The sequence below is a fragment of the Megalopta genalis genome, chromosome 1, assembly GCF_051020955.1.
Source record: "Megalopta genalis isolate 19385.01 chromosome 1, iyMegGena1_principal, whole genome shotgun sequence".
NCBI lineage: Eukaryota > Metazoa > Arthropoda > Insecta > Hymenoptera > Halictidae > Megalopta > Megalopta genalis.
In genome coordinates, this window is record NC_135013.1 from 36576326 (window position 1) to 36590356 (window position 14031).

The following is a 14031-nucleotide window of genomic DNA, read 5'->3' on the forward strand; positions in this document are numbered from 1 at the left end:
GTATACAGTTATTGTTAAACAAATTTCAAGTATTTCTTGTATACCTTTTTCATAAGTAGTCGCAGATGAGTTAGAAAATCAAAAAATCTATATCTACTATAAAGAGAAGATATTCGAATTCGAGAAAAAAAGCGTGGAACATAATTCGTGAATAATGCCAATAAATTTGTAGTGAACTTGACTTCGGTTTGAAGCGACAAGGCATCGTAGGAGCAGCGCCACTTATTTCTGTTGAATGTTCCGCTTGTTTCTCGTCATAAGTAACGGTTAGGTAAAAAAAGATATTGAATACTGTGGTGTAGATTTAACGCGTAAAAAGCGTGTCTATCGTCGTTCAAATCGAGAATTTGATTTTATTTTCTGAAATAAGAAGGGAAAACAATTATTCGTAAAGAAGCATCGCAAAGCAGTGACAAGAAAATCCGGACGAGTGGCGCGTCTGTGCAAACGGCTCTCTGGTCGTATGACGTAATTGTATTGATCGCGGAAGAAGAGCCGAAAGTCGCGCATTCGCCATCTTGGACGAATTGTGGAAAAGAAGTATCTGTGTCTCACAGGCGCGGTACACTTGTAACAGTTGTAATCCGTGGCGATCCGGATATTAATTAGTTTAACTGGGAATTAACCCTTTTGTGAATTAGATACCCATTTGGACGGACCAAGGTAAGTTCTTATTTCCTTCGTTTGCTTCTCCGTCCGAATCTTTTTTTCTACGTGGAAACCTTGCTATACAACTTGGTCCTGGTAAGCGTCAACCTCGAGTGCTACTTCTCGTTTCGTATGGTTACCTAGTAACTATTTCCTTTCAAAACTATTCGAACCCGTAAATCATTTATCATTATCTGAATACATGACCGTTGCATCATGAATCTTTTTGTTTTGAATTTTCGTGACTTTGACATCGCGAACAAGGGGTTGGGTCGGAACGTTACATTCTGCCCATACACCTTCTTCCCAGTCAGCATCTTTCGCATATTTTAGCAGATATTCTCTCGATTGTATATAGTTTTTCATTACTTTCTTTCCGCTTTTGTCCTTTTTTTCATTTTTTTCTTTTTTTTTTCAACATAACAAAACTATCCGACTCTCTCCTGTCAGCCTTTCTCTCTCGCTCTGTCTGCTGTCTGTCTGTCTGTCTGTCTGCCTGTCTCCATCTCTGTCTCTATCAATTCCCCCTCTCGTTCTCATTCGCTTTCCGCATTGAACGTTCTTGTCAACCTTCTCGTTGTCTAGTTCGTCAATGTATTGCTCTCTGTCGCATAATTGCCAGTGTTATTTGTTAAATTTTTTTTCAGTAGTTACCAATTATCAATTTTCATTTATTTGCGCACTTGTGTTATTGTCGCGTATGGGTTTGCGCGCGCGTGCCTACATATAGAATATACTATTAATTTCATATGCTTTTTATGTATCTTATATTTTTTTAACTAAATTCTAATATACATTTAAATGGAGTGAAATATTTTGATTAGTTCTTTGCTCAAATATTTCTATTCCTGTTTATTTATTTATTTTTATAAAAGAATCCTATCTTGTTATAAAACAAGTTAAAAATATTTTATAGCTATAAAAATCTATGTTATGATTTCAGACAAAAGGTTCGTTCTTTGGGTCTGATTAGTACTAAATGGTTGCCTGCAGACAGCATGTCTACTCTGTCAGGGCTTGTGTCGAAGGGGGAGAAAGGAAAATCCAAGTTCCAATCATTAGACATCAATAGTTTATATAGAGAGTGTAGGGTAAGTAGCTATAGAATCCTGCAATTATTTTTTATTTTTGTGATATTTAATTCAAAAATTTCAAAGAACAAGATAATAATGAAATTTGTGTTACCTGTATTCAGGGTGAATCTTTGGAGCAACAGCAGCAAAAAAATACATTACCACGCAAACATGGAATGCAAAGTCTTGGAAAGGTGCCTTCGGCACGGCGACCTCCTGCCAATCTGCCCAGTTTGAAAAGCGAATATAGTAGTAGCGATCCAGCTGTCAGTCTTGTACCAAGCGGAGGAAGTGGTTGGGCTACTACCAAAGATACAACAACAACAACCACTACCATCACAACTACCACAACTACAACTTCATCGGAAACAACCACTGTGAGTTTACAAATGATTCGTTCGCAAATAACTATGTCTAATACATATATGTTTAATTACAAGCATGGAAAAGAGTGGATACTGGAATGATCATTTTTATTGTTACTAGTCAAATTCTTCACCGGCACAATGTGTAGCAGGGACTACTGCAACATCATCGCTGCATCCTCTACTGCCAGGACAACAAAGCATTTCTCAACCTTCGTACAGTTCCGACGCAAATATCAAATCATCATGGAGTGCAATAATGAGCAGATCAGGAGATGGTAAAAATCGTAACTTGTCATGAATGTTATTTAATTAATTTTGCGCTTTTCTACACGATTGTTTTGTTCGCGGTACAATGGCTAGGCGGTGTACCGGCAGGTCAGCAACATATTCAACAGCAGCAGTCTACAAATCGGGAATTAAGTGCTCAATACGGTCCCGGGCCAAGTTTACGTCCACAAAGTAAGTTTGAATTTTCTAGTATAATACAGGAGTGCTAATACGCATGATATTATGCAAGATATGGAAAGGAATACATATGTACTTATTTGCTAGCGGAAGGAAGTTGGATACAAGGTGGAAGTCGTACAGCCAGTGGTGCAGGGTTGGGAACAGCTGGTCCCGGCACTGGGACCACTTCGGGGGTCCAGGGCCCCCCTTTGAATACGACTGGATCGGGAGGACATGCCGACGCATCTGGCGGACGACAGAACTTGGTCCAGTCTCCCAACATGGGCATGGCCCAGGGAGGCCCTCATAACGCTCCAAACAGTCAGAGCGCTCTAAATTCTGGCTCTCATCAAATTGGCCCAAATTTACACCACTATAGAGGACTTATCCCTCCGTTTGTAAGTTTGTACATTCTTATAACTGTTCACCGGTCTTGAACGTTTAAAAGGTGTAACAGATATTTCACACTTTGACAAATTTTCACTTAAAACAAAATATTTGCAGATGTACCGAGGAAACTTTCCTGGAGGATTTCCCTCACAGTTTCCATCGAATACCGGTCCTAACGGACCTAGACCACGATTTAATTATTCCGCGGAACGATTCCCTGCCCCGCCACCCCCGCGTCAACAAGAACGCGAACGTGTTCCCGAGGAAGAAATCGTTACCCGACCAATTATCAAAGAGGAAGATCTTACTCGAATGGACGATATTTCCCGCGATGCCGGTTGGGCAGAACAAGATGACATCGATTATAACAAAAAACTTACTTTTAGCGATGACGAAACAGATTCCGAACCACTGAAGAAAGACGAGAAAAAAGATAATACGGAGGAGAAAGCCGAAGAAAATTTAACGGAAGATAGAGATAACAAAACTCGAGAAAATCGTGATATTCACGACAATCGCGAGTCGAAGGAAACCAGAGACCAACCAGTTCATCGTTCATGGACTCACAGCTCTTTGCCACGTGATTATCGTGGATCCAATGGATCTGGTAGCTACAATAGCAACCAGTCACAATTACATTTGGTACATTCTTTGAGAGGTGAGGATACAGATTCGTCTTTCACCGAAAGTGATATTATACAATATATTATTTGACCTTCAAACTGTTTTTCTTTCTCATTTTTAAATGTGTTTTACTGTGAACAGGCGTTGAAGACGACGAAGGATGGAACGAGAAACGACGAGTGGTGAGAGTCGAGATGGCATCCGTTACTGAGCGTGCTCAGCAACGTAAAGAGGAAGTGGAGAAATTGTACGAAGAATCGAGTAGACAGGCTGCAGCTAAGAAACAACAAGATGTCGAGCAAAAATTGAAAGAAAAACAGTCGATTGAACCGAAGAGTTTAATAAGTGTTCCACCTGTGCCAATCCCGGTACCGGAATGGGAACGCGAGAGGGAGAATAGAGATCGAGAACGGTCTTGTGCCGGATCTGCCGAGGGGAAAGGTGGAGATGACAAGCCTTTGGTCCGCGAATCTCGCGAAAATAGAGATGCTCCGAAGTATAGCAGAGACTCGCGCGACCAGCTGCTATCCGATTTCCGACAAATCGATCGACAAACTTTCATGAGACAAGACGGTGCGCGCAGTGAACGGGATAGAGATCGCGAACGTGACCGGGATCGGGACCGTGATCGCGAACGCGACCGTGATCGTGATCGTGAACGCGATCGCGACCGTGACCGTGATCGCGATCAAAGGGACACGAGAGATCGCGAACACTTGCCGTCGTTTTCCCGTTCTTTTCAATGTAATTTACCACCGCGATTTCAAAAGCAACAAGCTGAGAGAAGCAACGCTGGATTTAATCGTATTTCACCGAGCACCGAGAGAGCATCTCTCCAGACTGTCTCGTTTTCCGGACAATACGACTCCAGCAGATGGCTTCACACTCAGAGTTCGCTAAGTAAGTAGTCAAAATGTCATTGTACTTTAGAATTGTTTTTGCGAATCGACTAATTAATATTTCTAACATCCGAATAACATTCGTCTCAGTAGATAACAACTTGAAGCAGTCTCACGGTACTGTTCCGCCTCATCGTCGAAGCAGAACTGACTCCGAAATCTCTGTGTCGATGGAGGACGAGCGACCTCCGTCCCGAGATTATCGAAGTTCATTCTTACGGGAGGATCGGTATCGTAATTCCTCGCATCGGCCTTACGATGTCCGCAAACCAGGCGGCTACAGTGACGAGTACAACCGCAATTACAGAGATCACGATTACGAGGACAAACATTCTCGTGACTCCTGGGAACGTGATAGATACTACGACGACAACAAAACTCGGGACTCGAAGGATACCTTGGAATCGAGAGACGATCGAGAAAACCGAGATGCACGCGATGTTCGAGCGACCAGAGACATAAGGGAAACTCGCGAACGAGACACCAAGCTGAAAAAGGATTACGATAATTACTTGAAGGTATTCAGCATTTTCTGTTACCGATTTCTTATTTGCAATATCACATATCGATGTGTTTATTCGTACAGTCTTAAATTGATTTTCGTATTCGCCAACAGGATTCTTTTGAGGACCGTGATCGCGACCGTGATCGAGAACGCGAACGAGATCGTGATCGTGACCGTGATCGTGACCGCGACCATGAACGTGAACGCGACCGAGATCGGGACCGTGATCGCGATCGCGATCGCGACCGTGACCGTGACCGTGAACGCGACCGTGAACGCGATCGTGATCGCGATCGTGATCGTGATCGTGATCGTGACCGTGATCGTGACCGCGATCGTGAGCGCGACCGTGAACGCGATCGTGAGCGCGACCGTGACCGTGAACGTAATCGTGACCATCGTGATCGCGATCGTGACCGCGACAGGGAACGCGACCGCGACCAAAGAGAACGATCGGAGAGTGTCGAATGGCGAGAGGAACGTATACAAGATACTAGGTCGATGGATAATCGTCGCGACACACAGCGGGACGAGCGAGTGGAACGCAACGAGCGGCCGCAAAGACCGGATTCTCGCGACAGTCGCACTTCCAGAGAATCGAAGACGTCTCTGCGCGAGGATGATTCGCACAAGTTGCGCGATTGCGGTTCTTGGGCGAACGAGGTTGCTGATTACGAAGAAAGCAAGCGTGACGCGTATCACGAGGACAACCGAGAAAGAGAACGAGAAAGAAGACAGCCTCTTGGACCGGTGACCAAAGAGAGAATTGAGGCGGATGAACTGAAAGGCGAAAAACGTAATTTAATTCAATTGAAACGAGCGAGTTCTGAGCACGATAAAAAAGATCCGGCTAAAGAATCGGTCATTGAGACGAAGAAGGATGCAGACGTTTGGAGCTGGAAAGTAGATCGAATAAACGACAGCAATCGAACGATGGAAAGAGGTGACAATTCTCCAAAGGCGTGGGCCGATGCTGTTTCGCCAACGTTCGAGAAGGAAGAAGAGAAAAGTTTGGAAAGCATCAAAAACGATAAAGAAACCGATGAGCTGAAGCAGAATTTGGAGAAGTTGAACTTGGAGAAAAGAGGAGAAGGTGTTCTGAACGAGGATGCTATGTCGGAACAGCAGGGAAAGGAAGAGAAGCGAGACAAGAGTATTCGAAATCGAACCAGCAGCGGTGGATCGAATTCTAGAGCCCGCGAGTCTCGAGGAGGCCGTCAGTGGGCTGCTACGTATGGCACGTCGTACGCTAGAGGAGGTTGGCGCAGCTCAGAGTCTAGAGGACGAAGAGGTGTGCACAGAACCAGTGGCAGACCAGCTTCTGCTAGAAGCGGTTCTTACGGACACACTGACTCGGAAAACAGCGGGGACGAGGTATCTTGCTCAACTGAGTCGGGAAAAGAGGAAAAGAAATCTGCCAGATCGCCAAAGCCTAATCAAAACGTAGAAAAGGAGGACCGTAATCGAGAAGTCTCCAACCGAGACGAGAAGCGAGCCGATTACACGCCGTCACAGTCGCAGACGCAGGCCCAGTCGCAGTCCCAATCGCAGTCGCAAACGCAGCCGCCATCGCAGTCCCAACCGCAATCGCAACGAAGCGAGAAACGAGCCTACGATGGTAGCAAAACGAGCCACGAAGGATTTGCTCCTTCCGGAGAACCTTCTCGTCACGGTCGGGGCGGCGTGCGAATGCGAAGCGCTACCAGCACCGGAAATCGCATGGAAGGATACGGACCGCCCTCTAGTAAGAGTCCTTTTTCTTGCGAACGGACCGCTGAGGAGAAGCGGCAAGAATCGTCGGGCTCGATGCGCCAGAATCCAGCCTTGTCGACACCTATCTCCGAGAAAGAACCGATCACCCTCACGTGCTTACAACTAGAGTCTACCGACGACAAAATCATTGCAAAACAACAAGCGCTCACCGCAGGGATCACCGGGAAACGTACTAAGTCTCCTATTCAGCAATCCCAGCAGCACCAACAAGCCCAGCAGCCTTGCAACAAGCAGGACATCAATCACACGAGCAGCAATGCCGTCTCTCAAAAGGTACATGGTCGCAAGGAGGAATCATCGCGTTCGAAAAGAACTCGCAGCGCTAGTAGAAGGGTAAGTAACCATGAACAGATGAAATTAGAACCACTGCCCATGGGATCGCGGATTATTGCCACGACAGCTATGTACTATTATAGAATCGATCAGTTATTAAAAATTGTCGTTGATATTGATTGCAGGGCAGAGACAATCGGGAGTCCCGATATCGTGGAAGCAGCAGCAACGTGTCGAAGCAAAATTCGTCAGATATTGGAAACGAAGAGTGGGAGTCGACTTCTGACAACAGCGAGGAACACGTGGAAGAGCACAAAGAGGTGCGAAACAGCCGCAAGCAGTTCGGCACGCGTACAAACTCTGGTGGCAGCCAGAACACTGTGGGATCGAACATGGGACATTCCCGCAGAAACGAGCAGACAGACAGAACTTCGGGCAATCAGCGGGATCAACGAAATCAGCGAGAGAAACCTGCAAAGTCTTCCAATTCAACATCCCGTGCTCCTGGTGCGGAGAAACGAAACCTGCAGAATTTGGGTTTCGCCAATCAGAAGAATCATGCCAGCACCATTCCGCCTCTGATGCAGTCCGCTCAAGTGCAGAACGGAAGATCGAGGAGTCAGACTTCCGGAGGTAACGCGACGATTTTAAACAAGTCGACCGCGAAGGATACCACGGTGAATCGTATAGACGAAATCAAATTGACTGATCCAAACTTAGTGAACCAAGCTCTGAACGATATGAATAAAAAATCCCAGACTAAAGAGAAGAAGATAACAGTAGACTACGAAATGGAGTCCGGTAATTATACCGAGGACGGGTCGAACGTAACAGAAAAGAAAGTTGATTCCGATGGTTTCCAGGAGGTTCGTTCCAAGAAGAACGTCAAGGAGTCCAGACACGGGCAAAAGGAGGAAACGAAGCCGCTGAAACGTGAAAAGGAGAAAGACAGGGAGCGGGATCGTTCAAAGTCTAAGGCGAACGGAGGTGGTTCGCAGACCGCTTCGTTGCAACAGGTCCAGAATATACCGACTCCGTTGAGCCAAACCATTCCACAACCAGCGAATATGCTACCAAAACAGCATGATAGAACACGGGGACCGAGGCTCGCTCCTCGATTCCAGCGGTTGCAAAAGCAACAACAGCAACAGATGTGCACATCGGAGCTGAATGATTCGAATAAACAAAGCAACTCTAGCAACGCGTACAGCAGCAGTAAGGATTCGTCGTCGAGCGGACCCGCGCCGCCGCCTTCTGTCAACGCTTGGGACAAACCATTCACTACCAGTCAGCTGCGTTCGACTTCGCCGTCCGCTGTTTCTGCCGATCTTCCATTAATGGCCGGCATGTCGACGCAAAACGATCATGGACACGTTCATGGCCACGGTCATGAGATCAATGAACAAACGAATTCTGGCAACAGTAGCCAACGAAACTCCCCGAATGGTGAGAAACCCGGCAGCTGCGGCGCCGGAGCTGGTAGTGGCAGCAGCGGAAGCGGAAGTGGAGCTGGCAAAACATTGAAGGAACAACATTCTGAGAAAAACTCTGTCTCCGATGTTTCTTCACCACCTGTACAGACTTTAATCTTCGAGAACACTAATTACTCGAAGACCACCAAAGCCGCACCCTCCGATCTCGCCGTTAAAACGAAGTTTCCAAATCACATTAAGAATCAACAACAACAGCAGCGCGTCGAGAAACGTGCGGAATTGGACGAGGAAAGCAGCGGCGGGAGCGCTCCTGGGTTACAGCAACAGCAACAACAGAGCCTCCCTGTTGCGTTTTCAAATAAACCAAGCGATCTGATGAAAGACAAGAATCAGGAGCCAATTCAGATGCCGTTGTCTTTCAACAAAAACGAAGACAATGCCGATATGAAGTTGGACTTCACGTTCGATTCGGACCTCTCTCAATTGACGGAAGACAAAAACAAGAGCTTGGGAATGGCGCGATCCATGCATATGGCCACCGGTCAAAGCACTATCTCGCCCTCTACCGCCGAGCTTAATCTGAAGATTGCATCGGTGAAGAAAGTTTGGGAAAACGCACCGCCGATGCCAACAGTGGTCGAGCACGAGGATGGGAACGTTGTCAGTAGCGCAAACACTTTTCCTCAAGCATTCGAAAGTGCGGACGTCGACGATAGCTACAGTCCGCACCAACAATACAATCAAAATAACATGAAAAGTGAAATAACCACTTCCACGAACGTGTGCAAGGTGAGAAATCATTTCGCGCACATTTATTCTCATAGTATCATGCATGCGTATCAAAGCTATTACATCACTAGAAATTGACTCGATACTCCGACTGAAATTCAAGAATTTATATGTATTTTCTTGTTTCTCCATTCTTGTTTCTTACATTTGTCAATATATTCGAAGTTATCTTTGCCCGTATCTCGACGTTCCCTTAAGTAGTTATCATGGTGAAAATCAGAAAGGTAAGTGGCTGACGCGAACCGTTCATTCAGTTTTTATTTCATCCTTGCGATACCGACGATCTCGGCAACCGCTTAACAATAGCAACTCACTACTCCATATCGATCTCTACCATGTTCGCTTCTGCAACCATTTCGAATCGTGTTTCTAACATTAAATATTGCTCATCTCCGATTAACGAGTAACACTTTCGATAAAATAAACTCTAATGTCGTTGAGATCACCGATCATCCATCCCGATTCAGATACTTCATCATTATCATTAATGCCCTGCCTTTTGCAATTGCTTTCATCTATCTGGATGTCGGAAACTTAATGTTCGGCGAAACTGAATCTAGAGAAGTGTCGTTTCCTTCATGCTGGCAATATTATTATTGTTGTTGTTATTATTATTATTATTATCATAACTATTATTATCATTATTATTATTAATTATTATTATTATTATTATTATAGTCTTTCCCATCCTTCGCTCCCTAGTATTAATTACAGTTCTCCTGTACTTTCTATCGAGTGATGCTCCCTTCATCCAGTTCAAACACGATTAGCGATGAACCTAACTATTTTCACCACAGTTCGAAAGCAGATTAAAGAAAGGAAGAAAATATTGTTCCCCGAAATACGCGTGATTCGGTCAGCATCAATTAGAACGGCAGTTGATAGTGATGTAAATAGAAAATTAAATAACGAAATACCATGTCCCCTGTGGGAAGATGCTGACTCTTTGCCTGATGCGCAGCTGGTTCCCCCGCAGGTGAAGCCGCAGCAACAGTCTTCGGGAAGCAACAGCGGTCAATCAGGTTCAACAGTTCCCGGACCAAGCCCGATCGGAGCGGGTCAGAGTCCAATCGGTCATCCACCGGTCAGTCTTCAAGGACCTTTGAGCCCACCTCCGTTCAATTCCACGGGACAACCGTCTCACATAAACTATCAGGTGCAGTTTCACTGAAAACAAACTATTCTCTGGTCTTGCGTTACGTTGTACTACGTTTGTTCTGCTCGCGTCATCGCCTGCGTTACATGTTATAAAATGTAATTAATCGCCTGTTTCTATTTTTTGTTTTTCTTTTCATTCTAGGAATTTCCTCAATACCCGGCCTCTCAAGCCGCGCAATACGGTAGTATGTCTGCGATACCCTCCCCACCAGCCGTGCTGTTTAACACAGGTTCTGGTCAACTTCCGGCTCAAGCAGGAGGTCTTTACGGAACGTTTCAATTAGATCAAAGCCGATCTCCTTTCAATCAGTATCCGCAGTACGCACCATCCTTACAAAATTCGTTTAGCCAGCAGAATCTCTATCTACAGCAACCTCCGCCACCGCCTCCGCACGCGCCAAACGCGCCTACCCCGGAGATGTATCAGAGCAATCTCTCCCAGTTTCGTATTGTAAGTAGAACATCGAACAATAAATGAGTTCCAACGTTAGCTGGATGATTTTCTGATGACTATTTTCATAGACTGCAGCTGCTGCGCCACCCTTTGGACAAAACCAACAGCTTAGTAATAATCCAAATACGGTTCTCATCAGCTCTTCCTCGAATTCTTTGATGTCGGCGAGCGTGAAGCCATCTTCGCAACCTATCGGTGCTATTGGAACAAAGGCTCCGCATTTTCAAGCACCGTCTGCTCCGCAACCAAATCCAGTACTAATTTTATATTCCTTTCAATAAGCCGTTTCAAACTGTTAATTCCAGAAACTAATTCATTCCATTGTTTCTAGTTGACGTATATACCGTATGATCCAAACCAAGTACTGGGGGTGGGCGGTAGTTATATGGGCAACTCTCAATTGGTACAGAGACCCGGGCCGAACGTACAAGCTTCAGCCAATAGTTACTACAGCGCCACTTCGGCTGGTAAATATACAAATAGTTTGCAACAAAATTGCGTAGTGTATCAATAACAAGACGCAGTATGCGTGATGATTTGATGCTATAGTTAACGAAAACATTGTTTTACAGATGTGTTTACCGGCTCGCAAACAGGTTTTTATCAACCTGGGGGCGCTACCCAACAAACTGGCACTCATTACGGACTCCAAGGATTCGGTCAACATAGCCAGAATTTGGCAACCGGCAGTGCCACACCGGTTGGATTACAAAATTTCAGCTCTGGCTTTTTATCTAGTTCCGGTTTACAGATTGCTGCAGCCGCGGCTGCTCAGCAATTTCGTAATCCTACAGGAGGACTTCCAGGACCAGCGAACGCTGGTCCTACGTTTCTCAGCAAACATCAGCCACAGGAGCAACCTAGGCAATTGAAGAGTCCTTCAGGAAATCAACAAGATGTTCTTGCATCGGTTTTCAGTTCTAGTGAGTTGCGCTTATTCTATATCTTCTTGTTCTATCAGATTCCCTTATTGCAAAACATTTTCATTCACAATTTTATTATGTTGAACGTTTTGCCGCAGCACCACAAATACCATCTCCCAAATCAAGAAATTGTAAACAACAATCTTCGTCTCAACAGCCTCAACCAAGTCCTACACAGCATCACAAGTATCAGCAGTATCAAGGCGTTAGTCAATCTGCTTTGGTAAGCAGTTACAATAACTACGTATGTATCGCTCTTACGCTTATCTCAATTACCATAAATCAAACATTCGATTAAACGATAATAGAAATAATGAAATACTATAGAATATATAACTTAGATAATAAAGCTAAATCATTATTCGATATTGATGTATATCGATAGAAATGAAGGAAAGGTCACCCTATCGGAAGATGAACGTTCACTACATTGCAGGTTTTGCAGCAAAATGTACGCGGTATGGGGATGCCACCACGTCCTGGTATTCAACCTTCGCAGCAAAGATATCCTCCACCGATTCAGAGACCGGTTGTTCCATTCACACCGGGTCCAAATCCAAATAATCCCACTCAACAGCAACCGAATTGCATGCCATCGCAGCAACAACAGCAACAACCGCCACAAACTCAAATCAATCGTCACAGACCAAATATGCATCAACAACAACAACAGCAACAACGTAACATGAAAATGCAACAACAATACTATTCTACGCAAGGTTTGTTTTCCGTATTACTCATGCATAATTCGTGAAATACAATTTTTTGTCTGTTTACCTTTGTTGTTACGTTCAATTGTTCTCGACAGGAAATGTGAAAATGGATACAACCGAGAAAACTGATTCTCACAATGATAAGATCAACGACAATGGATCCGCTGCACAACAAGGAAGCACCAAGGCAAACGTCAATCAACAGGACAATGACAATAAAGAAGAAGTGAACCAACAAAATGAGTGAATGTGAAAGAAAAACCGTTCCGTTCATTCTATCGCTTGAAAAGAAATACTGTTTACGATTACGATTCGAAAGGTAAATTATAATGATTAAGTTGTTTTTGTACATGGAAAAGACTCCAAATGACATTGTATTTGCCATTTTAAAGAAGCTCATGAGCTCTCGGGAGACGTATTCGATACTTGGCTATACTGGTATATGTATCTAGTTAGAATTACTTAACCTTGGCGCATTGAAGAAAAGAAACATAGGTGATATCGTCATTGTACACGTCAACGCTTCTCCGAATTAATTATAACGAAGTTGCGTTTCATAAATTCTACGAACAAATCACGTTATCGAACATTCCCTTTTGTTCGAGAAAATAATAGTGCGTACTAAGTACACAACGCTGCAATGAACGTTAGAAGTATGAGGGAAAAACGAAACTAGTTCAAGGAAATAAATCCAATCGATACATTAAAGACAAACCAAGCTTGTCTGAACGAAAACGAAAACTTTCTACGGATTACTGTACGAAAGAAAGGAACTCCGTAATGCGCGTTGCTCGATTTAATGGGAAGCGAAAGTTAGGAACGCATCACAGCTGGACTGGTACGCACAACGTATCACTTCTTGGTGTTAATCAACCACCCTACCAATTAATTGCATTGAATATGAACATTATAAATGTGCACAAGACTCGTATTTCTGTATATGGACACGACGGCGGTCTGTGGTATACGATAATGTAAAAGCCAATTATCCGGAAATTTAGTTCGACAAAGATATAGCACGACCGTTGCTACAATACATTTTCTAGAGCACCATTCAAATGGGGGAAAGAACAACAAACGTCGGTAAAGAAGACTGTTTTATGTATATCGAAATTTCAAATTACCTATGCGATGGTCGTATAGATCTGCATGACGTTGTCCCTAATACAGTGTGACAAGTAAAAAGTTCGTGTACATTAATCGTTTATTAATATAATGTGCGGTCATGACGAAGCTTGTGAAAAATAAATAGTGCAACAATTGTTTATAGTTACTGAATATATTATCATGACCTAGACACTCTCGGAAAGATGATCAATAATTCAAAATATAATAATATATCACATCGATTAAAAATATATGAAGCGCATTCGATTCTCCGTGCGTAATATTCCATTAAGTAGCGACAATGTCTCATTGTATATTTTGATTGTATAGAAAGTGGTCTTTCTATTTTAGTTGCAAATCAAATATGATTGTCGCCGTCAGTAATGTGCATGATATCATTATCACATATTCAACTATATATCGTCGTCATGATCTTTATTATTATTATTATTAT

General features: G+C 43.9%; 1 protein-coding gene across 5 annotated transcripts; it reads left to right on the plus strand.

The window, feature by feature from the left end:
- The first annotated feature begins 227 nt into the window (after nt 1-227).
- On the plus strand, nt 228-13739 carry nocte (no circadian temperature entrainment). 5 transcript variants are annotated; one of them, XM_033483141.2, is made up of 20 exons: nt 228-663; nt 1592-1739; nt 1844-2098; nt 2208-2364; nt 2450-2548; nt 2642-2934; nt 3041-3584; nt 3692-4450; nt 4540-4678; nt 4757-4967; nt 5066-7060; nt 7186-9222; nt 10184-10378; nt 10523-10831; nt 10903-11088; nt 11166-11301; nt 11407-11757; nt 11856-12001; nt 12194-12476; nt 12566-13739. In XM_033483141.2, the coding sequence occupies exons 2-20, from the start codon at nt 1647-1649 to the stop codon at nt 12715-12717; spliced, it is 8340 nt and encodes a 2779-aa protein (XP_033339032.2). In that variant the 5' UTR covers nt 228-663; nt 1592-1646; the 3' UTR covers nt 12718-13739. The 5 variants fall into 5 exon arrangements, with proteins under 5 accessions (XP_033339032.2, XP_033339028.2, XP_033339031.2 ...); XM_033483137.2 differs by having other exon boundaries at nt 4540-4967; XM_033483140.2 differs by having other exon boundaries at nt 4540-4967; nt 11856-11980.
- The last annotated feature ends 292 nt before the right edge of the window (nt 13740-14031 follow it).